The 27,164-nt window shown below is 43.5% G+C and overlaps 2 protein-coding genes across 6 annotated transcripts in view; one reads left to right on the plus strand and one right to left on the minus strand.

The window, feature by feature from the left end:
* TMEM43 (transmembrane protein 43) overlaps positions 1–12,004 on the plus strand; it is a 34,706-nt gene extending 22,702 nt beyond the window's left edge. The window contains exons 13-14 of one of the 3 annotated variants that reach the window (XR_006416731.1): positions 3,194–3,264; positions 11,875–12,004. The gene's annotated coding sequence lies outside the window, so the exon portion shown is untranslated. Of the gene's footprint in view, positions 1–3,193; positions 4,242–11,874 lie in introns of those variants that run through there. The other 2 variants (XR_006416732.1, XR_006416729.1) reach the window with 2 other exon arrangements.
* On the minus strand, positions 1–25,806 carry XPC (XPC complex subunit, DNA damage recognition and repair factor). Of its 3 annotated transcripts, none has more exons than XM_044451691.1 (17): positions 25,343–25,796; positions 21,438–21,642; positions 19,436–19,560; positions 18,183–18,297; positions 17,162–17,246; positions 15,249–15,406; positions 14,768–14,885; positions 13,774–13,863; positions 11,840–12,787; positions 9,293–9,453; positions 8,337–8,418; positions 7,625–7,759; positions 4,592–4,761; positions 3,168–3,261; positions 2,643–2,732; positions 1,236–1,495; positions 1–529 (listed from the first exon to the last, which is right to left on the minus strand). In XM_044451691.1, exons 1-16 carry the CDS (start codon positions 25,452–25,454, stop codon positions 1,274–1,276), a joined length of 2,910 nt encoding a protein of 969 aa, XP_044307626.1. In that variant the 5' UTR covers positions 25,455–25,796; the 3' UTR covers positions 1–529; positions 1,236–1,273. The 3 variants fall into 3 exon arrangements, with proteins under 3 accessions (XP_044307626.1, XP_044307625.1, XP_044307624.1); XM_044451690.1 differs by having other exon boundaries at positions 1–532; XM_044451689.1 differs by having other exon boundaries at positions 1–1,495; positions 25,343–25,806.
* Positions 25,807–27,164: the final 1,358 nt, after the last annotated feature.

Genomic DNA, 27,164 nt, shown 5'->3' on the forward strand with positions numbered 1-27,164 from the left:
TGAGAGATCTTAAAAGTTTTTTATTTTTCTAAGAATTTAGTACAAAAATATTTTGGAACATTTTTAAAGTGCTAAAACTAGTAGGTCAAATATAAGGAGGAGGGTTTTAAGTCACTACAAAATCTTGGCCAATCAAAATAGGTAATGCTGAAAAAATTCTGCAGTAAAACAGCTGGTGTAGGTAACATTTCTTTTGCAGGGAAAATGCACATAACCTTAAGCATTCTAAATAGCACAACAGGTAAATCATGATCATTAAGTCTATAATGGAAGACTTCAAACAACCTTTTTTGCATAAGGCCCATTTAGACTGATTGACTTGTAGTGTAAAACTGGGACCACAATAGCTTTTGTTCAGTGCTCAGTATATAAAAATCAATATGATCCATAAGAATTATCTATGAGGACACAGATTAAGTGGGAAAGTGGAATCGGTGACAAAAAAAACTAAAGCATTCTTGAATTGTCCTTCTTCCCTGAGGTCCTCTGGTATCTCTTATTGGAGAAGAATTGTTCTCTTGCATAGTCTCTGCTGAAATGAATGGTAGCTGAACGTGAGTGCAACCCATGTATTTCCATAATCCCCATTTTATGCTGCATCAGCAGCAGAGCTTTTCAGTAGAGTGCACCCTAAATGTGGACAATATCACCATTTCCTAAAGCAAAGAACACAGCTTCACTACCTTCAAGCTAATAATGGCACATTCAGCGCCTTTCTATATCCATCAAGTAAACCTTTTTCCCCCAAGAAACAGATGCGAAAGACTAGAAAAGGATGATGAAAGGTTATCACTAACAAATAGACCTATCACTGCAGAATTAATGTTCAAGGGAAAATGAAGCTTATAAGGAAATGTCTCAAAAAGATTGACAGCACCTAATCTGTTCCTCATAAATTTAAATGGCTACAAAAGAATAAGGCCCAAAGCTCTTAAAATAGATGAAAATAATACATGGCCAATTCTGAGCTTCCACAACATTCAAAATTATTCACAATTCAGTCTGCACAACTGGAAGCTGCATAACCAAGGAAAATGTACATCTTACATCCTAAACTTGTCTCCTCTAGGTCCCTGATTCATTTTCTCCAGAAGTATTTTTTGCATACAATTAAACCTTGTTCTTTATAGAATGCTGCAAAAGCCAAGTGTTCATTTTGCAAGAAATATACACAAAATATTTCCCAAGCTTGAGAGTATTTATAAATTCCTCTGAAAGAAGCTCAAACTGCTTACTTTGCTTGGCAAAATTTCAGCCTGAAGACCTTTCCTTGTTACAGCTTCTCAAATGGGAACAAATGCTTCGTTTCTCCTTTCTTTTCCCTCTTGCCTTTTCTGGTTCTTCCTTCTCCCTTCTTCTGTTCCTCCACTTGCCGATTTTGGGGCCAAGACACAGCCACATCTCCAGCAGGCGTATCTGAACTTGGTCCTTCCACCTCGTCATCATCGGAGGAAAACCCAGCTAGCTTTTCCACTGTTGTTCCTGCTGCTTCATTCTGGAAGGGAAAGAAATGGAAATATTAAAAAGAAGTTTTGTTAAACTGAAAGGATGCTGCTGCAGCTAGAAAATCAGCAATGCAGAGGGTTTTTGGTTTGCTGTGCATATCTACACAGGGCAATTTCCACTATTCAGATGCCAATCTTAGACAATTCTTCTGCATTCCAAGAAATCGGCATAATCAGAATGCAAGGCAGATGTTCTCAAGACTCTTTGCCACTGGCATGACTCTAAGCAAAATGCTGGGGTGAAAAGAATGTTTTCTATACAACATTTTGACCCTTAGGAGCCAACTCCCTGAAGAATACTTTTTAAAAACAAAAATGCACATGTCTAACATACAGGAGTCATAAGTTCTGCAGTTATTAGAACATGTGTCTGTGTGTGTCCACCAAGTGGGCTCTTTTTTAACTGACTCACAATTAGGGAAAGATTATCATGGCTGCCTCCCCCACACTACCAGTCAGAGCTCCCATCACTCCTCGTGGCATCTTTGTTGGACCTACCCAAAGAAGGGTGGACATTTGAAAGGAAGGAAGGGACAAACTAACATCTTTTTGCATTTCTAAGGCTGTCAAGACCTAATTCCTCTCCCACCAGCCCATAATTATGGTAATGTTCTTTTCTGCCTTTTAAAACTTTTTAAACATCATGTATGGCTGTTTGGGGCAAGTGGTCTTCAACATTTTAACATGAGCCACTGCCAAGCCCTCCTGTAGACCCAGACTGCAATCTTACAGCTCAACTCAGCTGTAAGCATCACTGAATTCAGTGGGGTTGACTCCTAGGTCCATGCATGCAGGAGTGTAGCCAGAGCAGTTAATGCGGGAACGGCAAAGAATTGAGCCCTTCATGTGCCTGGTTTACCATTTGCTGAAATGTATAGAGGTGAATACACAAATAAAATATATAGGGAAGGTGGTACTTAAAAAAAAAAAAAATAGAACAATGCTACAAAGTTGTACCCCATGTCTAATATAAGCCTTATTCATTTTAATTGGTCTCCTTTAGGACTAACTTGTGCCAGAACCTGTTTTTTTCCAGAAACTGAATGTCTACTTTTCAATATCTATGGTGCCCTGAATAATCTCAGCATTAACATCCTTACAGTAGTAAAAATAGAGTTGTGGCAATATTTTTTTTACCTTAACCGAGTAGCGTTGCTTCAGTCTCTCTTTGATCAAAAGTCCTTTCACCATCAATTTCCAGTTCCCCAGCACTCTCTTCTCCCGCTTCTGTTTTTTACAAATTCATTCAGAAAATCGAATAACAATCAAATAATTATTAGCTCCATGTTTTACAGAAGAATGGCATATCACAGAATTCCATCAGCCAAGAGGGAAGTCGGGGGGATATCAGATCTATGCTGGGATTGGGCTTTGTATCTGTTACTTAGCTTGGATAAATGAGAAGCAGAATGCCGCGTGGGGCATTTCACATGTCTGAACAGAGCATTTTCCATAGGGAAGCACTAGGATGCCGAAGGCACATGTTTAGGAAACCAACTTGGCAGAAGCTTCCATTTACAACACACGGGCTCTAAATTTAAATCCGGTGTTTAATCGGCACAATGTGTAATGTTGCCTGCTTTTGGCAGCAGCATTTCAGTTCCCCAGTCCTCACCTTCCAGAGACACCCCCCCCCCACTGCCATCTCAAAGGGATTCTCACCTCCTTTTCCCTTTTTTCCCTCTCAGCTTCTTCATTTTCCCAAGCGGCAACAAGCACCTCTTTGTACTCTTCACAGATTACATAACCTTCAGTGCTGGTAAGAAAATAGCAAGAGTTTGTCATTTAGGCACTGAATTGGGATAGTTTTATCTGATAGAGCAGCCTGAGAATTATAGCAGTTGCAGCCCAAAACATCTGTAGAGCAAGTTAGGGGAAAGCTGTGACATAGACCAATATTAATCCAGGTGCTGTTTGTGTGTTTGTTAATAGGCTATGGAGAAGTGCTTTTTAAAAGCCTTAGAAAATTGGGTAGAAAATACTGGGCATCCCGTGAGTAGGTAGAAGAACGGGATAAAATATTTGAATTAATTACATTAATTGCACTAGATTGATCTATGAAGAAGTCTTCCATAATTTAGCTCACCAGATTCCTACTGCCTGGATATCATGGATACTAAGGGAAAAAACACCACAAGGCAAACTGCTTCAGCCTACTTCTGGAATAGTTCTAGGAAGAGAAGCACTTAATGCTGCGGTGGGAACTTTTGGTTCACAAAGGTCCCTTGGACTGTGAACACCTGGATTCCCTACAAGCCCCGCCCCTGACTTAGCGGGTAGCAATGGCTCAGTGGGGAAGGGTAGAATCCCCTTTATCTTTAATCTGTGATAATACCGCTGACTCCCATTATAAATGCTTCTGCCTTTATCCTAATCATCATTAAAATGAGAGGACAGGCAGACAAATAAACATGTAATTAAAGAATAATCATTTTATGTTTTGGAATGCTAAGGATCAGAACAGACTTTAAACACATGATTTATTGCAAATTCCTGATGGTAAGATACGTGTACTTTTTTACATTTGGGAATAAGTATAAATAAATGAAAAATGCGCAAGGCTGATAGGATTTTATATAATGTATATATTATGAAGACTGAAATACTAATAAGGGCATAGAGAGTGGGTGCTCAGCTCTGATCCTGGCAAAGTGATGGGTAAATCTCAGCCTACAACAATATCCGACCTGGTTCTCACATCATGGCAGCAATTGCACACAATACATGTTCTTGTCATTTAATTAACAATGCGGGAACTCTGAGTTGTTTCATGTCTTGCAAACTTGAAACTCTGGGTTGTTTGTTGCTGAGTTAACTCTTGATTGCTTAACCAATAAACAACCCAATGTTTCCCAGATTCACATATCATGAAACAATTAAAAGCAGAGATGCTGAATGCACAATTCACACACTCCATTAAGCCTCCCAATTCCTGGATTAAACACATGAACCACGTGATTACTGTGGGAAGCCATATATGATAAAAATAGCCTAGGCATCTTCCCCACTGACAGAACAGATATGCAGCACCAGCAATGAGGACCATCACATGCCCCAGTAAGCCAGACAGCAGGACTCTGACATACACTGGGTGTGAGTAGCCACCATGAAAATCAAATCCTGTAACTGCTGGAACACAGTCAATGTCCAGTTTACGAGCCACTCTATGAAGGTTGGGAAGCTTTAGTTGGACACAGCCCACTGGTATCATGGTGGGTTGGAAGAGATAGACATTTCCAAATTCATTCCGGGGAACCTGAAAGCGGCAAAAAACAAAAGGGAAAAAAGAGAAGGAAAAACAAATGTTAGGTTAATGCTTCAGAGCTGAAATTAGATTGGGATAATAAACACAGAAGTGGTGCTACTTAGAATAGTGGCAGGAGATACATTGCAAGTGTGAATGTGTATGCTATATGTTGTTGTTAGTCACAAAGTCATGTCCGACCCATCGCGACCCCATGGACAACATTCCTCCAGGCCTTCCTGTCCTCCACCAGCCCCTGGAGTCCACTCAAGCTCACGCCCACTGCTTCAGTGACTCCATCCAGCCACTCATTCTCTGCCGTCCCCTTCTTCTTTTGCCCTCTATTGTTCCCAGCATTAGGCTCTTCTCCAGGGAGTCCTTCCTTCTCATTAGGTGGCCAAAGTATCTGACTTTCCTCTTCAGTATCTGGCCTTCTAAAGAGCAGTCAGGGTTGATCTCCTCTAGGACTGACCGGTTTGATCGCCTTGCAGTCCAAGGGACTCGCAGGAGTCTCCTCCAGCACCACAATTCAAAGGCCTCAGTTCTTCGGCACTCAGCCTTCCTTACATGAATTTTTAAAAGCTTCAAGGGAAGTTCTACATCCCATGATAAAAAACACCTTTACAAAAGTACCCACTTAATTTACCCTGTTTAAAATGAAAGGGCACATTTCAAAACATTAGAGCAACTTTATATTTGCCTTTGCGAATGCCATCTGCATTCCATCTCCTTTTTTGTCAAGGTTCAATCTTGTGAAAGCTTGTTCACTCTTTTTGTCATTTTAGTTGGTCCAAATAAAGGAGTGTTTCATGGGCATCTATTTTAGAAGAGGTAATGGATTTTAGGCAATGTTTAATTCAGAAAAAATGATACTGTAAATATACTCACAACACAACATCTTTTCTGCAAGGGCCTAATCAGTAAATTGGTTACATTTTGGAAGTGCAATATAGCAAATGTTTCTCTTACTCATATGTTCTGGCAATGCTCAATGGCTGCTTCCTTTTCGGAGGAAGGAATAATTCAGATAATTTTTGTGATGGAAAATTCTTCACTATCGACAGATTCCTCCTATCTACCCATTTCTTGAAAATTAATGCAAAATTAGCATGAATGGATTCTGGGTGCCCTTCTGACAGCAAAAAAGGCTAGGATTATAGCATTTGAGGGATAAACAGCCAGCTGCAACAGCATAATGGCTTGAGGAAGATAACAACATAATGGCTGGTTTTCAGGTGCAATTTACAAAAGGACAAATAATGTTTAGGATGCCTTTGTTGAAGCCTATACACAACCCTAATAACTGTAGCATGCTTTTCTACTTAGACAACTTATAAGGGTTCAAAGTTTATACCTATTCGCTGTAATAGATCTGCTTGAGTTTCATATGAGAAAATGTCAACATTTTATTATTTTTTTTCTTCTCTCAATAAAAAAGCCACTGCTGAACTTTGGATTTTGGAGCAGATCTCCCAGGTTTTGATCTGAGCCTTCAACAAGTGTTTCTAACTGTTGGTAACGAAGGAATAAAAGGGGTCACATATGTTGCATGAACACCCTTGCATGCCAGCACAGTCACTAGAATCTGCAGAACTCTGCAGACCCTGCACAAACTTGCTTTTGCGGATCCGGTAATGCCGAGAGTTCCAGAAATAGCAGACTCAATAGAGCCCTAGGCCAAAGTCAGAACTGCTGTACAGTTCTGGGGAAAGAAGATCTTGGACCACTGTTTCTTATTATTGACACTTATTATTACGATCCGGATTCTATTAAAAACTAACAGAATGCTCTGTTATAGGTACTCTAGATGAAAACATGTCTACAAGAGCATGATAATCATTGTGATAATTAATACAATTGATACTGATTTAACATTTTTACCCAAAGCTTGCTAAAATGATCCAGGGTACAGGCAATTAAGACCCAGTTTATAACCAGTGGATCCATCCTTAATGTGGAAGAATATCAGCCATGATACTCTGCAGGTTTCAACAACAGATATGTTAAGTTCATGCGACCAACACTCCAATGTTTCAAACAGCATAAGCTTGGGAGAGATTGAGAATTGGGCATTTTAGCCTCAAGATAAGAAGGCTGTGGCAAGAAATGATAGCAAGGAAAAGTACTTGAAAAGTTGTCACACACAGGAAGGCTGTGATCTCCTTTCAATCATTCAAGAGTGGATGACACGAATAATGGGCTCCAGTTACAGGAAGCCAGAGTCTGGCTGGACATCAGAATGAACTTTCAGATCATCAGAGCAATACGGCAATGGAACCAATGACCTATAGGAGGTGTGGGCTCTCCCACACAAGAGGCATTCAAGGTGCAGCCAGACAGCCACCTGAAAAGAATGGTTTAACCGGGAGTCCTGCACTGAGCTGGGAGTTGGACCTGATGGCCTTCTTGGCCCCCTCCATGAGTCTGTCTCTTTAATGTCACATAATGCAGTACATTATCCTTCTTGGCAGGTAAGAAAAGGGCATCATTCAGGCTGGGGTTCGGGTACTGTCAACAATGCATACCTGGATGCAGATAAGCACATCAGGTGTGCATGGGCCAATGCACAGGTAAACTGCCGCTTTATCTGGCAAAATCCAGAGGAGCAGTGGTTGGGAAAGGATTGGGCTTATAAATCCAAGTCTTCCGAAATGCGCATTTTCTACATGGACATCCATTTTTGAAACGTGCATTTTCAACATGCCATGTTTTTCATAGAAGCCCTCAAACATGGAAACCTTGCTGTTCCAATAAGTGCCTTAGGAAAAGGTGTGTTGAATGATATGCTTATAAAACTGTTGACTTTATATGGATAAGCAGGAAAATGCAATCCACATAAACGCTGACGTTTGGAGCACAAGCCCGCCCAGCCTACCCTTCCATCCACGGCCACAGGAGGCTGGTACTCCTCTGTCTGCCAGAGTCCAAAGAGTGGCAAGTCCTTCTTGTCCCGGTTTGCAGGTTCTGCCATTCGTGCTTTCCTTGCTTGATTGGAGTAGCCTTTGACCATCTGTGCAAATACAAGAGCATCCACACTCGCATCTCTTCCCCGGTTCGTGTTGGTAATAGTCAGGGTGGTGACTCACACACGTCTCCCCCATGGTGAAACACATGAGGGCCAGGTGTGCACCTGGAGCTTGTGGATTTCACGAGGAGGGAGAAGACCCCCTTGTCCGTTCTTATGCCACACTGGAGGCGTGGAAGAGGATATGCAAGGCTCTTGTGCGTTGTCTCTCAGCAAGACCCATTAGAATTCTAGGCTATAGAGCAATCTGTAAAGGACTATTCCCCCTGAACGGAAGTAGCTTCTACCTTTAGTTTTAACAGGATATAATCGAGATCAAGCCACAATGGCTACATGATCCCTCCAGGAGCAGAGACAACGGTTGGCACACAACAGTGAGGGAAGGGTAACACCTGCATCTGTTGGGCCTCCGTGGGGAAAGGGTGCTGGCACTGATGGTCCTTTGGTCTGATCCAGAGGGATCTCCCTATGTTCTTCAGCTCGTAAGCATCCCATGCATGCATACCTGGGTTACTGAGCTGCAGGGCACCACAACCCCTGGGTGTGGTGACTGTCACCTTACCTTATAGGGCACTTCTCCAATCCTCACCACTCGGGCTTGCTTCAGCCAGGTGTCCTTGGAGTGCAGTGTATGGATACAATGCCTGAAAGAGCCCAAACACCACTCTTGCCAGTATTTCCTCACTGTGAATAATATACACACTAACTCTGACGACATATCATTAACACTGTATTTGGGGGTGAGGCAAAATGCACTGAGCACATAAAAAAGTAATTCTGTGCCAAAACAACTCAAATTCCGTAACCAGTAAAAACTAAGCTAATGTGAAGAAATCAATGAATGCTGAACCATTCATTCCACTTGCCATGGAAAGGTGCTCTGTAGGGTTAAGCCCCAACCCCACCCAAGGGAATTATTCTGGAATTTCAGTAGGCATTGCCACATACTTTCAAGGCAGTCTTCACATTTATAAGTGCCTGAAGCTTAATTTTAAAAGAGGAGGAGGAGGAGAAGCAGAAGAAAGCTGAGATATCGGAGAAGCTGAATTGAGCCCTCAAATACAAATTCTGTCTTTCTGTTGAGCTTTCAAGAAAACAAAATCATAGTGATCACTGGATCTGAGGGAGAAGAGCAGGCTCTTGTGCTGGTGTTGGCTGACTGCGGAGCTCCTAGTGATTTATTTTCTGCCCACCAAAATAGCCACCTCTCTCCACCTTCCCTCGTGGAGGAGCAAAGAATGGTTGTGGATCCTTCAGTGGGAAAATGGCTGCAACTTGTTTTTGATGGGGGCAGCTGAAGTGCCAAGGGTACCAGGAGACCCATTCCCAACCTGTACCAGTGCATCCAGCACAAGGGAAGACCCTTCCTCAACCAGGTACCCCGTCCCATTATGTTGGCCTACAGTTTTTTTATGATTTTGCTAAGGAACTAGTGATGGGGAATCTCTAGTATCTCACCACACCACAGGGTGCCAGATCAAGCTGTTTTACGGCATACACACCTGATGGGTATCATACCTGGAGTACACAGCCTCCCCTCGACAATATCCTAGGATAGCAGCTGTCTCAGGATAGATGGCTTCGTACTTCAGGAGATGCCTCTTCAAGGCATACAGCGGGTGGTTCTTGTACTCTCCGATGGCGGTCGGCATAGGCTGATCTTGAAGTTTCGCCTGAAGCTGGAATTGAGCCATTTGTAGCAGACTTTAGAGTGTACACTCCTCACACATATACTTTCAGTCTTCAATCCTTGGAAGACTAGATTAAAGCTAATAAACAGCAGAGCTAACTTCCATACGTGTGTCCATTGTTCAATCAAGCATCACTGCTCCAGCTAATAGTGATCAGGTAGATTTTGAAACACAGCTGTTCAGTAAGACATTCCCATAGCTCCGCCTCCAATCAGAGCCCAAAAATACAGGCAGCTGCATTGATCCAACATACCAGTTGTAGTAGCTTTCCTTTCTACCAGCAGCAGGTCTTTTCTAAAGCTCAGCAGTCTAAACTGCCCATTCTGGACAAAGTTGCCCCAACATAGCTTGCACTACAACAAAGAGCACACATACAAATTCATTTCTCTTCCAGCTACTGTGAGGATTGCGGCTAAGCTCAGAGGAAATAAGAAGGCTGAGAGGTATGGCAGTGGATCTAATTTTCCCTGCAGATCCTGCTATTTTGACCCTATAAGCACTGGCTCCACTCCACCTCCAGCTCTAACATCACAGGTCCCACATCCACGGACCCTGCTCTTCAGTGGAACTGCTTCCTAAGGCAGGCACTTGATGCGTTCAGCTGAGAGTCACTGAGTGCTGCAAGAATACACACTGAAACCAAAGCAAAATACAGGTGTCTGCACTAGCTCTCAGGCACTCTAAGGAAGTCAAAGTGAGACAGAGAGAACTTCCCGATCTCGTCAGGGCTTCCTGTGGGCCACTTTTCAATCTCAGGGTCCAGTCCATCATTTGTGCTCATTTGACTGTACAGCCACTGGTCTCAAATACCAGTTCTGTGCATTGCTGCCACTGCAGCCCCACTGCAGCCCCCAGATGTCTGGACAACTTCCATCAGCTGTACCCAGCACTTCCCTGGCAGAAAAACAGAGGTGAAGATGATGGCACTAGTATAAAGAGCCCTGCGAAGAGAAGCAAGTTTGGACCCTTGTGCTAGCCCCTGTGGCATCCTGACTTTGGAACAGCTATTGGCTAAGTGGGAATTTTAAACGTGACTTCTCCTGCCTCCAGGCAGGACTTGGGGTTTTCAATTGCTTTGAGCACAATCCTGTGCCACTGTAGGCAGAAAAATGCTCAGCTGTAGGCCTTTTTCTGTTGAAACAGGCACAGAATTGTGCCTCTACATATATTTTTAAATATGGACAGTGGTATATCTATCAGTATATCTTTTATTTTCCTGGGCTCCAAGGTCACCGCAGATGGGGACTGCAGCCAAGAATTAAAAGATGCTTGCTCCTGGGGAGGAAAGCTATGGCAAATCTAGACAGCATACTAAAAAACAGAGACATCACCCTGTCAACAAAAGTGTGTACAGTCAAGGCTATGGTTTTCCCAGTTGCAATGTATGGCTGTGAAAGCTGGATCATAAGGAAGGCTGAGCGCCGAAGGACTGAGGTCTTTGAATTGTGGTGCTGGAGGAGACTCCTGCGGGTCCCTTGGACCGCAAGGCAATCAAACCAGTCAGTCCTAGAGGAGATCAACCCTGACTGCTCTTTAGAAGGCCAGATACAAATGTAATAATAATAATAATAATAATAATAATAATAATAATAATAATAATACTGAAGATGAAGCTCAAATACTTTGGCCACCTAATTTGAAGGAAGCACTCCCTGGAGAAGAGTCTAATGCTGGGAACAATAGCTGGCAAAAGAAGAAGGGGACGGCAGAGGATGAGGTGGCTGGATGGAGTCACTGAAGCAGTTGGTGTGAGCTTGAGTGGACTCCGGGGGATGGTGGAGGACAGGAAGGCCTGGAGGAATGTTGTCCATGGGGTCGCGATGGGTCGGACACGACTTTGCAACTGAACAACAACATCTCTATCTGTCCATCAGTCAAATCAGCGAATTAACTGAAAGAAATAAATTACCATTCTAGAACTTAATTTCTATTAACCCCCTCATGCTGGCCAAGTTGGCCATGTGGCTGTCATCCCTGAGTCCCCCTTTCCCCACCTGCTCCTTCCCAAGGTTAAGTGCATGCAAAGAAACTAGTTCAGCAAAAATCCAGGGTGTACTTTGCTCAGAGACCTATAGAAGAGATATTTGTTTTTACTTTGCTTTCCTGTTTCTAATATTGTTTTCACTGTTGCAAGGTTTTATCATTTTAAATTGTTATATACTGTCCTGCTGGCTCTTGAGCAGATAGCAATGTCTAAATTCTAAAGATAAAATATAAGAAAGTGCATATACTTGCACACTCACACATATACATTTCCCCGAGTCTATACAACTCTGGAGATCAAAACAATCAGAACAGGTTGGAGGAGTACTTAGCCAAGCACCAGCTAGTTCTGCCCGTGGGAAAAACGCTGGCCCAGTTTCGTTCTATTTACCTCTCTCTCTTCCTTTTTGTCTCGCTCCACAAAAGAGCTTCTGTAGGGCTCCAAAGTGTCCTCCCACCACTGGGCATCCACGCGGCATTTCCTCGTTAAAGTCATCCAGGCGGGGTCGTACCTCTGCGTGACATCCTTCACACACCCATCGTTGTCGATGCCAAGGATGTAGCTCACCGGTTTTGTGGCAGATTTGAAGCACAGCAGAGGCTGACCCACAGTGCCCCGGACACAGTCCACGCAAACCCACCGCTCCTCCCGCTCCAGAAAAACCTCCACCCACTGGTCTGTGCCTTTTGACTGTACTGGTCTCTGCTCCCCTTCATCATCTTCATCACTAGAAATTATTTTGTTCCTTTTCTTTGATGGGCTGGAAGAACCTGGGCTGGTCGTTTTCTTTGGCCGACTGTCAGCTGTCTCCAATTTTGTCTTCAGCGCCGAAGACACAGAGCTTCCCCTGTTGTGAGCAGCTACTTTTGTTTTAGGGGCTAGGTGTGACTTCTGTTTGCTTCTGGGGGGTTCAAAATCTTCATCAGAGATGCTGCTGGTATCCTCATCTTCCTCGGAAGCACAGAACTCAGAATCGCTGCCTTCCTCACTTCCACTCTCCTCTTTATACGAGACTTTTGAGGCCACCCTTCGTTGGCGGTCATTTTTAGGCCTCCCTGGCCCTCCCTTTTCCCGCCGGTGGATCTCACCATTGCCAGATTCTTCTTCTTTTTGGGCACCCTTGAATACTGGAGATTTATTTACTGTCCTTCTGGCTCCAGGGCGGGCTGGATTCTTCTTAGCATCCTGACTGCTTGCCAGAACCTTCTCTGGGTCTGCCCCTTGCTCGGTCTTGCATGGCTGCTTGCATTTTCTCGACACAACCTTTGGCTTTTTGGCAGAACCATCCAATTCCTCAGAAACTGCACTGACACTGCGCTTCTTCGAGGAAGGCTTTCCCTGAAGAGGCCAAGCAAGAGAAGCAGGCATTTTTGTAAGATAAGGCATATGACAGAGACGGTCCTGCTCCACTGGGTTCAATCTCAGACTGTTGGGCTGGCAATAAATACATGAGGGTGGGGGCCCTCACCACCTGAAAAGGGGGCTCACAGCCCCCCATGTAGCGTGCTACACACACAGGAATGCCAGGTCTCATCTTTTTAACCCACTCCAGCAGAGGAGGCAGCTCTGTGACCACATCTGTCCCTGCAGAATTCCCTCCTCCACTCAATATTTTTGTGGGCAAACTGGTAAACACCCCGTAACTAAAAAGCACTGCACGACTGAAATGGGTTTGCAATACTTGTCATGAGAGGACTAGATACCTGCTTTTTTACCAAAGAAAATTAAAGCTGTGGTTCTCTTAAGGCCTCATCAGTTGCAGACAGCAAATTCCCTCCTGAATAAGAGCTCTGCCTATGCCTGTTCCTTCCTCATGACTCCACTTAGGCCAGTGCTAGGCAGGATGCAGGGCAAAACATCTGGAGGTCCTTAACTCTCATCAGTGTAGTCAATGGTGAAGGACGAAGGGAGATGCAAGTCAAAACATGCTGAGGACCACAAGCTGCCCACCCTACCATGCATTGCTCATGTCTGTGCAACAGTCATAAAACCACATCCTGACTATACATTCTAAATTCTGCAGAAACTCATCATAAATGTAAACTTTGCTCCATTTTGGAGAAGTTGTTGCAAATGCTTTCTCTCCCAAGGGCAGACTACTGGTTTTCTTTGAGTAGAATGTGATGGCCTGGCCAATGCTGAGCCCAGGACATACTGTAGCAGTTTCAATGAAAATATCTGGTGAGTCACTGTTCCCAAGAGTTTTTCCACAATCTGAGGCTGCCGTCTTTTGTTATTCAGAAGCAAGAACCCCTAAACTCATTTGAAAGTTTGTTTATTTAGCTTCCTTTATTTATTTTGCAGCCTTCCTGTACTGTACTAACCTTCCCTACTGATTCTTTCAGAGGAATGGGTTGTAGAGACAACACAAGTCGGCACAACAGCTGCAGTGCCCGCAGAATAAGTAAAAATACCTATTGAAAAAGAGAGAAACCCACATTAATGCATTTGGAACCAGTCATGTAAATAATGATCTTAATTATCCAATCACAGAAAGATTTTTGTAAAAGGTTCTGGACTAAGTGGAAGGATGAAATCTGAATGGTCTGTTTCCTTAAATCAAAATAGGGGGGAAGCTTAATACATACATGGCAGGATTTGCTGCAAGTCAAATCATGCTGGCCTGCCGTGTATTGATCAGTTGTAGAAATTACTTTATAAGTCACTTTCTGAAAAGTGCACACACAAACACACACACACACAGGACAGCCCTTTTGAGGCCTGGGTCACCCTTCTAAATATCACATATAGGGTAGCCCCCTGCCAGCCAGCGTCACCATGTCCCTTGGAAGGCAGGCAGGGTACTTCCTTGGCATGCTGAACACGGGGCTTTGGCACTTTCAGCCCAAGAACCGAATTCCACTTTGGAGAAGCCCTCGGGGACCGGCTTCCAGTGGTGGGCGGGGCCAACAGCAAAACGGGTGGAGACAATGTGTGGAAAATACCAAACTCCCAGCATGCTTTGCCTGGACACTCTTACTGCCAGTAGCTGAGCCTCAAGAGAAGCATGACAACTATTTTGAACCAGAAAAAGCATGCAAGACCCAGGAAACTACTAAGTCCACTGTGGTCACCTGAAAGGGGTGGGGCCAGGGGAAAAGGACATGGCCTCCAGGAACCACAGAGGGCTGGATGGGGACTGCAGGCAACACGGATTTGACCCCGAGTCAGGCATTCGACACCCCAGATTTAACATTACTTCCATAGATGCTACTTGAAAAATAAGAATCCCCCAACCCCTGCCCTCCTTTGCTTCATCTACATCACAGTTATAAGAAAAGCGACCTGGTATGCTCTAAAAAGCCTCATGGCACTCACATGCACCAACTCTTCTTCATCTCGTGCAGCATAGACTGCAAAGCGCCTTTCAAGGGTGGCCTGCCAACTTTCTTCGCTGTCAGACAGCTCAGCATTGATAGTGAAGGTTGCGCCAAACCTCAAAGAGCAAAACCACATCACATTTTCTGTTAGCTGGCATCTTAAAAGTCCATCCCATCCTCCTAGTGGGGAGAAATGCTACAACTCTTACATTTTTTTAAGGGAATCAGTCATTTAATCTTCAGCAGCTGCTGTCGCAAATAAACCTTTTTTCACTCCTCACACACTAGTCTTGGCTTGGTCATTAAGTCTGCTGAGTGACTTTGGGTCAGATACTGACTTAGCCTAACCTACCTGGCAGAGTTGTTGTGAGGATAAAATGGAGAGGTGATGGGGGGAAATTATGTAAGTTACCTTGAGTTCCTTGCAGGCAAAACAGTGGGCTATAAACATAACAAATGAAAAGAAGGGAGACCCTTACCATTTCACAAGATTTGACAGGTAGAGGCGGTCAATGCGAGCTGCAGGCACTTTAGTGAAGTGGGTGGGGATGATAGAAAGGCCAATAGCTTGGAGATCTGGCTGAATGCAGATCCTGTTTCTATGGAAACCATTCGCTAACAGGCACAGCAAGTGAACCTGTTGAGAAAAGGACATGAGTCTATAAAAGAAAGAGCAATAGCCTTCTGTTATATCAGATAAACCTCAAAAGGGCAGGCCCAGGCCTGACCAAATTCACCTGGCTGACACAGGAAAAGTCTCTGCCCTGTGAGAAACCCTTAAGACCTGCCGTTATTTCCTCTGGGACCTGTGACAAGAGACCCAGGTCTGCTGCTCAGATGGACCGCTGGTATATTTGAGAACCATGGAGTCAGTGGGGAGACTTGGAAACCCTCCCCGCAGTGTCTCTCAGATCATCTTCCAGGAGAAGAAGCCGGGAAAGTCACCAGCAGCCCACGTGACAGCACCCTGCCCAGAAAGGGACTCTAAACCCAAGGTGTGGAACCTTTTCCTGCCCGAGGACAGGGTTCCATTTCGGAAAATCTCCCAGGGGCCACGTTTCAGTGGTGGGCAGAGCAAAGGCAAAATGGGTGAACCCATATACCAAAACCACTGGCATATTTCAGCTTAAAGCTCTTGTGGCCAGTACCTAAGCCTTAGCATAGGCATTTCGGAATTTTAGAATGGGATGAGGGAAATGGCACAGAAGCAGGGGACCACCAAATGGAAGGTGTTCTGGGGAAGGGAACAAGGGCAACTAGGAAACCCTGGGAGGCAAGACTAGAATCTCGGGAAGGCTGCCAGGTTTAAGGGTCTGCGACCTTGCCCTGAATCTTCTTATTTTTATTATATTGTATACAATATAATGCAAACATTGTAATATGTTGTATGTACAATATTCAACTAATATCATAAATATATATTATAAGCTGCCCTGAGAACTTTGGTAAACAGAATGGTAGAGATGTTTTAACCAAGTAAACAAATTGTTGAAACGTTAGTGATGGTGATACAAGATTTGAACCTTTGAAAGGTCACCCCAGGCCACACTCTAGTTCCATTTACTTTGCGCGACTCGCTGACAAGCACAGAACCCTGGCTGAGCCTGGGTCAAAACCATGGAATGGCGTCCTGGATGAAACCAGCGCCAAGAAGCAAGTGCCTTCTCTGCTTTTTATGAGTCTTCAAAAGTCCCATATGTTCCAACTGACATTTGGTTGGTAATTAACCACCTGCTAATATACTAGTGGTGATTGTTTTTGGTGCCCACATCTGTTTGGTTTATTGTTAATGAAATCACTTCTTTGAATTCTAAATTGTGATTTTAACCATGGATTAATGGTTCCTACTCTACTTTGGGGAAGGAAAAGCAGTTTATAACTGCTTTAAATAGCTATAAATAGCATGCAAACAGCCAAATTAGCTTAATAGGAAGAAAGATATAACAAGATGTCAAGGTAGTTGTACACCAGAAAGGAAACTGGCTGCTAGTTTGAGTGATAACATATGCTAAATTTTAAAAAGTTTTTCTAGGCCTTCTCCCCCAGAATGGCTCAGGATGCATATAGCCCTAGTAGCAGTATCTTGTATTACAGTTTCGACATGCTCAAATTTCCAGGAAATGCTTCTAGTGGTAATAAGTGTTTCATGCTGGAACACACTGAAACTGGGGGCTGTGGGCTCTCTTTCACTTTCTGTCAGGTATCCTGCAGCCACATCCTGCTTACTGCTTGAGCTGGGAGTTGGAACTAGATAAGCCGCATGGTCTCTTCCAGCTTTACGATCCCAAGTGCCTGCATGAGCTAAGGGAAACATGGGAAGTTTTCAGGAAGCCCAATATCATCCCGCAAAGCCTCTACCATCTTCTAACACATTACCATTAAGACATCTTACCTTGTGTGTATCTTCGCGAACTTCTTTGTTGAAACGTTTCATCATTCTACGGAGATAAGTCTCGAACTCGGTCTGCCTTTTCTCTCTGCAAGTTAATAGTGAGTGTGGTGCAGTGAGCTTAGGAGCTACCTTTCTAGATTCTGAGCGGAAGTCTGGAGCCACAAAACCCAGCAGCACATTCATGTGTTCCAATCTTCATGAGGCTACATATTATATGGGCACTATCCAATGGTGTTATTCGATAAACGAACAGTGTTAGGAGACCACCTGAAAATATTTCTATAGCACAAGTGGTTACCATTAAGTTCAGGTAACCAGTTGTACAAGTGACTGCACAACAGGTTGCATAAGCACAATCCACAATCATTTGTGCAATTGCACTTCTGCACATGTAACTTTAGTTGTGGCCTCCTCTTGCCCATAGTTAAGGACTCAGTTTTGCACGAATGTCATTTGTGCTAATGAAATGAGAAGGTTGGATACTGCCCCATGTGTGCTTCCAGGTGAATGAATATATTTATTTTACAGTATTTATATCCTGCCTCCCTACCTCATCCAGGCAACTAGCACAATAACAAACTACCATAAATAAGCAATAATTAAATGAACTGATAAATAAACCAAATAGCAATACAAAGATGTTGACCCAGCAGGGAGAGACAACAAAAACACAACCTAAGAAGCAATCAAGTGGCACCAAAAGCTTAAGCAAGCAAAAATGATTTTTACTTGGTGCCTAAAAAGTAAACTATGTAGATACTAGATCCTTTTAGCTGACAAAGGGCATTCCAAACTATCTCTGCATTGGAAATAGTAGCTACCAACCTCATTATGAAGGACAGAAGTACCAAAAATAAGGCTTCAGCAGAAGATTTTCACTTTTGGGCCTTTTCCCTTCCATGCAGCACAGAAGGGAAAAGGCCCAACACTGGGAAAATTAGCCTCAAAGTCCAAAATCCAAGAGAAAATTAGCCTCAGAGTCCCCCAAGTTCTGATTGTAGTATAGCTAGTCTCAGCTTACCTTCTCTCTCTCTTCTTTGCCTGTTCAGGTGTTTCAATTTCTATCTCAACAGTTTTGTTGGGCAGTGTCGGCACCGCAATATTTTCCAGCATCTCCACCTCAGGCTCATGAAGTTCTAGAAACAAAGTCCAAATTTAGTTCATGTGGTCTAGACAACGTCCAGTAATTTCAGGTCTAAATCAGGGCTGCTTCCAGGGTTGTTTTTAAAGGCATGTTTCTTGAGACCAAAAAATTAAGTGAAGACTCAGGTAGGAATCACCGTAAGAGGTTTGCAGCTGCATTAGTTTCAGAGAGGAGACACAGTTTGCCCAACCAATTGTCAAAACTTTGTCAAACACACATCTAGCCCATGAAACAGGGAAACTCTGAACTCTATAAGTGCTGCTTGCATGGATTTTACAGCACAGAGCTTGGCATATTGACATAGGTCTAGTCATAACAGAAATAAAAGACTAACCTGATTTGCACTTAATGGTGGCAAATCATGGGTTAATTAAGAGACTGAATATTCAAAAGGCTGCAGAATGTGCCATGGCACATCAAGGATTAATTAACCCAAGATTTGCCACCATTACAGTGAATAGCCCCTGAGAAAGCAAACTTCCAACTTTCCAACCCAACTTCCACATGCTGTTCATGGCAGGCATTAGCCAAATGACCGCATTTTTATCTAGTCATCTCTGTTCTGTACAGAAGACACTGACTGTGCTCTCTCAGAAGAGAAAACCTGCTGCCACTCATCAACCATGTGGTTAATCTGAACTATGATTAGAGGAAACAGGCCAAACCATGGTTTATAACTCTGTTTTGTTTTTACTAACCATAGTTAAGATACACTACAGGATTCAGATGATTTTCTGATCCTCAGTTCATCTGAAAAGGAGACAGAAGTTGTTCTCCTTAGTCACTCCAGTTCTGGCAACAGGAATATGTGAACAGGGAATATATGTGTTCTGTACAAGTGCTAAGTGTAAGTACCTTTGACTTGCTCAAGGCCATGATCCTATGCACACCCACCTGGAAGTAAGCCTGGTTAACTCAACAGTGTCCTCTATAGATATGCATGAAGATATGCATGAAGTTGCACTGCTAAAAGCTACTTTGACATGTTAGAAAAAGGAATACAAAAGGTATTCAGCTGAGCTGCGGTAAAAACCTGTGTGGAATGAGAAGATGCCCGAATAACCTTAAATAACCCAAAACTAATGACAGCGAACAATGATCCACAAGGCAAAAATGGGAAAATGCATTACCTTCTACTTCTTCCCACTCATCCTCACTTTCAGCATCCTCGTCATTTTCCTTTTCATCTCTGTTCTTGGTGGGAGATTCTAGTTTCGCATCTGTCTCTTTCTTTAGATGAGGGCGCTGTAAACCACTATAATGGGTGCAAAAAACCCCAAACTTATTATTATGCGCCTTGGGCTCACACACTTCCCCTCCCTTCCTCTGGTGCACCCTCTCGTTCCAAACTGTCACGCTTCAAGTAAGCTGGGCTTAATGTTAACCAGAGGTCATCAGCTCAGACTACACAACAAGCTGTGTTTAGGCAAAAGCAGAAACAAAACCTTCTGAATGTCTCACAGCTGTGAGACAATAAGGCCTTTTACATCTCTCTCCGTGTGTGTGAGAGAGATGGGGGGGGGGGGGATTTAATTCTTGATTTTCCAGGGACTTCCTTACTGGAGAGATCAGTGATACAGAACCAAGGCCTGCAGAGCCATGTATGTTTTTGTCAACATCCTGGGCTTTCCTTAGGTTGCCAGTGCCAAGGGAGGCTGGAAGGGCAGCAACAAGAGGGGGTCTTTTCAGCAGCAGCCCCCCAACTTTTGACTTATAAACATGTGGGGCCTTCTTTCCCAGTGCCACACGCAAGAGAGGGCTGGAGGGCAGCAACAAGTGGGAGGGCCTTCTCAGTGATGGCCACCAAATGGCTGAACAATCTCTCCACTGAGGCCTTCCTGGTGCCCATTTGTCAGCACCAGGTCAAGCCAGCCTTCCATGTTGAGCCACCTAAAGATATTTAAGAGTTAACTAATGACTTGATGAAATACCCATGCCTGGTGTTTTTTAATAGGCCTGTTCAGTATTAAATACTGCTTTGCTGCTAAATTGTTTAAAAAGATTTAAACTATTTTATAATCTTGTATTATAAAAAATATGGTTGTTGTAGTATATCATAGTCCTAGCTAGGAATAGTGGTAAACCAACCAGAGAGACAGTATAAAAGTTCATTTTTTTTTAAATGAAGAATCTAAGTAACAGAATCATACACACCTCTTCTTTAGCATTCTACTGCCAATCCAATTAAACTTGGAGTGTTGAACTGAGCTGATTCATTTGTACTAAGGGCTGACATGAACTAACTAGGCATCTAAACTTCAGATGTTCCAATGTAAAAAAGGAAAGGATTTTTTCTTGCATTTCACACAAAGATTCTCTGTCTCGCTCTCTCTCCAACAAATCTTAGAATGCTCTAATTTGTCATGGGCTTGCGCAAACAAATTTGTTCACATCAAGAGTTCCACCCATTCATCACTGTAAGTTCTGATTGTGTACAAAGGATAAGGCTAAGGCGAGATGAAGAGAAAAAGCCCAGCAGACTATCAGATCCTTTGCTAACTTTTGTCTGAAATTCACCACAATAGGATCGCAGGGGAGGATGTTAGGATTCAGGAAATAAAGAATACTTCTCTTTGAGGACTTTAACGACCGATTCACATGCAACCATAAACTGTAATAGCTGTGAATTTGGGCTGATTCTTTACAAGTCCACACACTTTGGTCCAATCTCTCTTGCTTGGCTCCCCTTACCTGTGGAAGTTATCACACCAGCAAACAAAAGTTTAACAGCTGGAGATTTGCCAGGCACCTACATTGTGGCAACAACTCTTCTGGAACACCTATGGCACTATCTAGACTATTTATATCAATGGCACTGATTTTAATTACATTAATTATGCTTATTGTGATTTTATTCTGTTTATTTATTATATTCTAATTGTACTGTTTTATCAATGTTATTTATTGATTTTTATTGTAATGGCTGCCCAGAGAGCATGATGCCAACAGGTGGCTTTAAAAAAAATCCAATGGATAAATAAATGGATAGAATGATGCCATGGCTGGACTTAGATTCCTGGATCGTTCCTTTTCTAACAAGCCTGAATCTGAATGTATTTGAGTGATCAGATAATGTGAATTCACAGTAATTTTCTTATCATTATGTGCAAAGGAGACCTGAAAACCACTCACATGCATTTCCTCTCCTTTTTACAGGACCTGTGACTTTCTACAGTTCTTTTATTTTCTTCCTTCACTTTGGGTTTTGCTTCTTTGTGCTCTGAATTTCTGTAAGGTGACTGAGGGACATTCTTCTCACATTCTTTTTCCTTCTTTTTTTCAAGTGAAGCTTTGGGCAATCTTTTCCTCCTTTGGGGTTTACTCTCTTCAAAACCATCTGTATCAAATTACAAACAAAGGAACAAGAGTCAAACATTTGGTGTTTGTTTTATTTTACTCATTTTTTGTACACTGTCCCAAAACATCTGTAGTGGACGGGTTAGAAAAGCTTTTAATAAATAAATAAAACAAGCAAGGGAAAAGGCCGGTTCAGTCAAAACGAAATAGCCATGCTAATTAAGTTGATGATCTTTTCAAGGCAATTTTGCAATATCTTCCTCTCCTGAGTATGTGAATCTTGATGCATTATGAACCTGCCAGTCACTAAAGGCATGGGTTTCTTTTTGTTTTACTTTGTTTTGGTTTCTCTCTGTCTCTTAGGACATTTACAAAGGAGAATTTCAAGGAATTAAAGAACAGTGTTTTGATGACTTATGAATTACTACCAAAATACTTTCCATGCAACCCAGTTCTGTGTACACATACTTAAAAGAAAGACCTACTGAAATTAAAAGACGCTTGCTCCTGGGGAGGAAAGCTATGGCAAATCTAGACAGCATACTAAAAAGCAGAGACATCACCCTGCCAACAAAAGTGTGTACAGTCAAGGCTATGGTTTTCCCAGTTGCAATGTATGGCTGTGAAAGCTGGACCATAAGGAAGGCTGAGAGCTGAAGAATTGACGCCTTTGAATTGTGGTGCTGGAGGAGACTCCTGCGAGTCCCTTGGACTGCAAGGTGATCAAACCGGTCAGTCCGAGAGGAGATCAACCCTGACTGCTCTTTAGAAGGCCAGATACTGAAGATGAAACTCAAGTACTCTGGCCACCTAATGAGAAGAAAGGACTCCCTGGAGAAGAGCCTAATGCTGGGAACAATAGAGGGCAAAAGAAGGAGACGGCAGAAAATGAGGTGGCTAGAAGGAGTCACTGAAGCAGTTGGTGTGAGCTTGAGTGGACTCCAGGGGATGGTGGAGGACAGGAAGGCCTGGAGGAATGTTGTCCATGGGGTTGCGATGGGTCGGACACGACTTCGTGACTAACAACTGAACTCAGTTGACTTATATTTGAACATGCTTACTTGGAAAATCCAAGTAATCAATTCAAGTTTGGACTGCAAGGATTTTGTCTACCATCTTCTACTTTAAAATTGCATGCTAAACATCAGGGCAAATTGTTTAGTACTGAGAATGCATCAGCATTTTTTCACCATTGAGTTTTGAGATTAATATTTGAATAATTTAAACAATTGGATCTTTAATGAAAAATCATAAAGTCATATTGAATCTGATGAAGACCTATATAATACAACAAGTTGAATATGAGTGCAATAGCACTTTCCCACTCATGTCCCCTAGGAACTGGCCTATAGAGCCATATTATATTTGTCCAATCTCCTTTCAAACCCATCCCAATTGGCAGCAATCATTATGACCTGGTTTGCTCATAACAAATTAATTAATTAACCATGGTTTGTGGAACTGTCACTTGTCACTGGGATTGTTCATATGACATGACAAGCAAGCATAGGTGATTTGACCCAAGGTGAGACTGCAGTTCATGGGGGCAAGTGGGCACCATTTTGAATATGCAGATCCTGCTTGGGAGTTGCTGGTCTATACAAACCAGGCGGGTGTGAGTTAGGTGGGGGCTAAACCACCCTCATAACCCATGAGCATTGTTTAGCCCTTGCATAAAACATGCTTTACAGGGTTCACGTGGCACAACCTCCCAGTGTGGTTTAAATATGCAAACTGGCACCCTTGGACCCTGCAGCTCATCATGCACTGTAGTCACGGCATGTTATCTCAATTTCGGGGTAGTAATTTCCAAAGTTTAACTATGCATTGTGTGAAGATGTACTTCATTTCATCTGTCCTGATCTCTGTTCAAAATGCCTTCCAATTCACTTTCTCCAAGCCATATATAATTTTGTATACCTCTACCATATCTCCCCATATTGTTTTTTTCTAAGCTACGCACAGTAACAGTGCAGTCCTATCAATGTGCTCTAAGCTTCCAAATTCATAAGCTTACAAGCAACCAGTGCAGAGCGGGAGGAGTGGCAGAGGTTCTCTTAATCTCTCCATATCTATAACTCTGCAATTCAGCTAGCCACACAAATTTCAGCCAAATAGTTTAGGTGCTTCAGAAGAGTTGGGAAGGAAGCTGGAGTGCCACCAGGATACCTTTGCAAACTTGCACCCCCAAATTCCCTCCATTCCCTGTCCCTTTGACTCTGTGAGGTTGTTTTCCTGACTTCTGTCATAGGATCACTCTCTAAATTGCAGACCGTGAGTCCTGTAAGTCACCCACAGAATATATTTGGCTCTCCTCTTTCCCATTTCAAATTTTAGACTGTAAGCTGCTCAGAGCAAAGACCTGCACTCTTATGAGGCACATGCTGCTGATGCTGTTCAAATACTGAGCATTATGCATATGCTGAACAGTTTTATTCAGTTTGCAGAATCTACTGTGAATCAAATTAAGTTAGTCCCCTCTCTTTCTGATCAGGTATTTCTCCTCCTTGTCTCCTTTCTTTCAAACATTTAGTAATCTTGATCATTCATTGGAATTTTGTAGTTGCTAAAAAAAAAAATCTTGTTTTGTAACAAGTTCAACATCTGTATTTAAATAAGTTAAAGGAAGCTGCTAGGAAAAAATCTCTCCTAATCATGTGACATATTGTGTAAGCTACTAGAAATGGGGTGTTTAATTCATAGCTACGCTACTGGACTTATGTAAGTCTTTCACAGAGAGATTCACTACAAAAAGCAACATTTTAAGTACGAGGTTATCAAATACTCTTTCAATATGCAGCAGAGAAAATTTAGCAAGGGTCCTCTGGTCCAAAGTGCCCCTTTCCCCACACTGCAATGATGACCTGGAGAGCAAAAAGTGGTAGGGACAGTGACAAAAAGAATCAGCAGGTGACTAGTTGGATGTGTGCATGCCTAATTTTTACTATTTTTCTACTGCATTTGATAATCCCTTTCTGCATCAAAAATTTGTTTATTCTCCGGTAAATTTGCTGTATCCGGACTGCACAACTGCATTTTATTCAACTGCAGTCAAGGTAGTGCTATCACTTAAGTGAGTTTAAAATGCAAAACTGCACATGGTCAGAGTATTGGTTTTGGAAGCTTTTAAAATCAGGATTGACAGTTCAGCGTTTACTCATCAGAGTCATTAGATGGATGGCATCCACAAAAGTTATGCCAGAATAAATGTGTTCTTCGTTAAGGTGCCACAAAACTTTTGCTGGCTTTGCTGAAACAGCCTTAACGTGGCTATAGCTTTAATTTTGCATTTGTTTGGTGTAATGCAAGCTGGAATGTCAATACAACTGGGAAGCCTGGAACTGCAGAGTACAGAGAACTGTCGATTGTGGTTTCACACAAATTAACACCGAAGGCGCAAGATCAGTACATCCGGAGCAAGGCTAGTAAATCAAGCCACTTACCCAGCGGTAAGCCACTGTGCCACTGGGTAAAGGGGGAAAATAGTTTTGTATGGAGTTGCACGATGGAATTCCGACCAGAGTGCATTAAACGCTGTTAAATTTTACTTCTTGCAGAAAAGTTAAAGCGCAGTAAATACGTTTGCGAGAGAAAAGATGAGCGCCTTTCCCACACCTGCTTCTTGCTCCAGATGGAGCTGACACCACTTCCGACTCAACGCAAATACCTCCCACCCCGCATCCCCGCGGCCTTCTTATGCAACCCCTGGCTGCGATCTGGGAGCCCCTCTCCACACTCACCCTCTCGCTGCTCGTCGGTTGCAGGAGCTGAGGAAGGGGCAGCTGCACGTGCCCCCTTGGCTTTCTTGCTCGGCCCGCGCACCTGCGGGGATCCCTTGCGCTTTCTGACCATGTCGACGGATGCCTTCCACGCCAGCACGCCTGCAGGGGCGCGAGGAAGCCGCGCAGTGGGCGCGGGGAGGCGGTGCGGGCACAAAGGCGAGGGAAAGTGAGACGGCGGCGGAGGAAGACAGGCGGCCTGCCGAAGCGGCCGATCCGAAAGCGAGGCCCCGCTCTCCGGTTTGCGACAGGGCAGTTATCGCACGCACAGCTCGCTAGGCGTCGTTGCTGCTAGTCCCTGTGTGCCCTTCCTTCGCGGTGGGCCCCCTCGGGACGAGAGGCGAGAAAGCGGGGCTGGCGGGTGGCGCGTTCTCCGCTCGCTCCTCCTTTCCTCGCCTGACGTCCCTTCCGTGCCGGCTCTGAGATGCCGCTGCATAAAGGAGAAAACGCCGTTTCCCTTAGCAGAAAAGCAGCCACCACTCTCGCGGCGGCACTATGAAGATCCCATGCACCACCCAGTCCATCGTTAGACAGAAAAACAAGCCCTACATCTCTCAGCACACCTCAGCCACCTATCCAGGCTGGGGAATGCTGGGAGTTGTAGGATTCCCCCCCGCCCCGTTTTAACAGGCATGCAGTCGCATTCTTAACGCATCTATGAAGGCATAAGCTTTCATAGACCAGAGCCCACTTCATCAGGTGAGGGTATGTATGGGGCAGCGTACCCAGCGCCAGCTAGCACTGGTCAAAGGGAGGCAGCTGCCTTAGGAGGCCGATGCTGGGAGGCGGCAGGGAGGTGTTGTGGGAGAAGGGCGCCCGATGCCTCCCGAGCTAACCTGCTGCCTTCAGGTGCAGTGTCCCATTGCCATTGAAGATGATGATCCGTCTTGAAAGACTCTTAAATATGGAATAGTAGGAGATGCCGCCTTGCACAAACTGCCTTGTGCCAGCCCTGGACTGTTTCGTAAGCTTTCTTGTAATTCAGCTCTCTGTATCTTTACATTTCCTTTCCCTCTAGCCTCATTGCATTCATGTCCCCCATCATGTGTGTATGAGGTTTTCCACACCAGACTGTTGCTGTATGTACCTTTCTTTTCATTGGAAAGTTGAGATGTACACAAAGAGCTCTTTTCCTCCTGCATAACCCCTGGGTAGAGTTGTGTTATAGCACAATGGCTGAAATACCCCAAGGTGAAACTACATCATTCCCCGGTTCCAAAATAAGACATCATTTTTTGCCATACTAAAGCAATGAACCCTTTTTGCTGTTCCTAAAACCAAACAAACCCAAACCCTTGGGAAAATGCTCTGAAAAAAAGAAGCAAACCTGAAAGATCATTACATTGTCTAAACAGCCCATAAACCTTGAGGAAGGAATCACAAGAACACAATAAGTGCCTTATGTAGAAATTCACTCTGTTTACCTGCATCTTAGGTTAACATTTCATGAGCTCATGCAGTGGAGTTTAGTCTTATGCATTCATCTTCAAGGTGTCACAAGACTCTGTGTTATGTTTGCTGCAACAGATAATCACAATTACCCTTCTAGAAATTACTTAAAAGAAAAGATTATCCAGTGAGAGATTCACTGCACAATCCTATACATTACTATTCAGAAGCAAGATCAACAATGGAGATGCAAACAGTTGCAGTTCCAACAATGACATTCACTCCCAGGTTTGTGCATTTAAGATTGCAGTCCAAAAGCCTATGTTGGATTTAGTCCTCCTTGTAGAAACACATTAGCTGTACTGGCAATACATGGACTTTGTGTATTTATTTT

The sequence above is a fragment of the Varanus komodoensis genome, unplaced genomic scaffold (genome assembly GCF_004798865.1).
Source record: "Varanus komodoensis strain SLA01 unplaced genomic scaffold, ASM479886v1 scaffold6_2, whole genome shotgun sequence".
Taxonomy (NCBI): Eukaryota; Metazoa; Chordata; class Lepidosauria; order Squamata; family Varanidae; genus Varanus; species Varanus komodoensis.

Coding starts and splice junctions, on each gene's coding strand:
- XPC (XM_044451689.1), bottom strand. CDS start 25,454: ATGGTCAGAAAGCGCAAGGGATCCCCGCAGGTGCGCGGGCCGAGCAAG. Junction 13,864..14,767: donor ATGAAGAAGAGTTGGTGCAT/GTGAGTGCCATG, acceptor CTTTTTCAATAG/GTATTTTTACTTATTCTGCG. Junction 7,760..8,336: donor TTGGAGAAGTGCCCTATAAG/GTAAGGTGACAG, acceptor GTATTTGCACAG/ATGGTCAAAGGCTACTCCAA.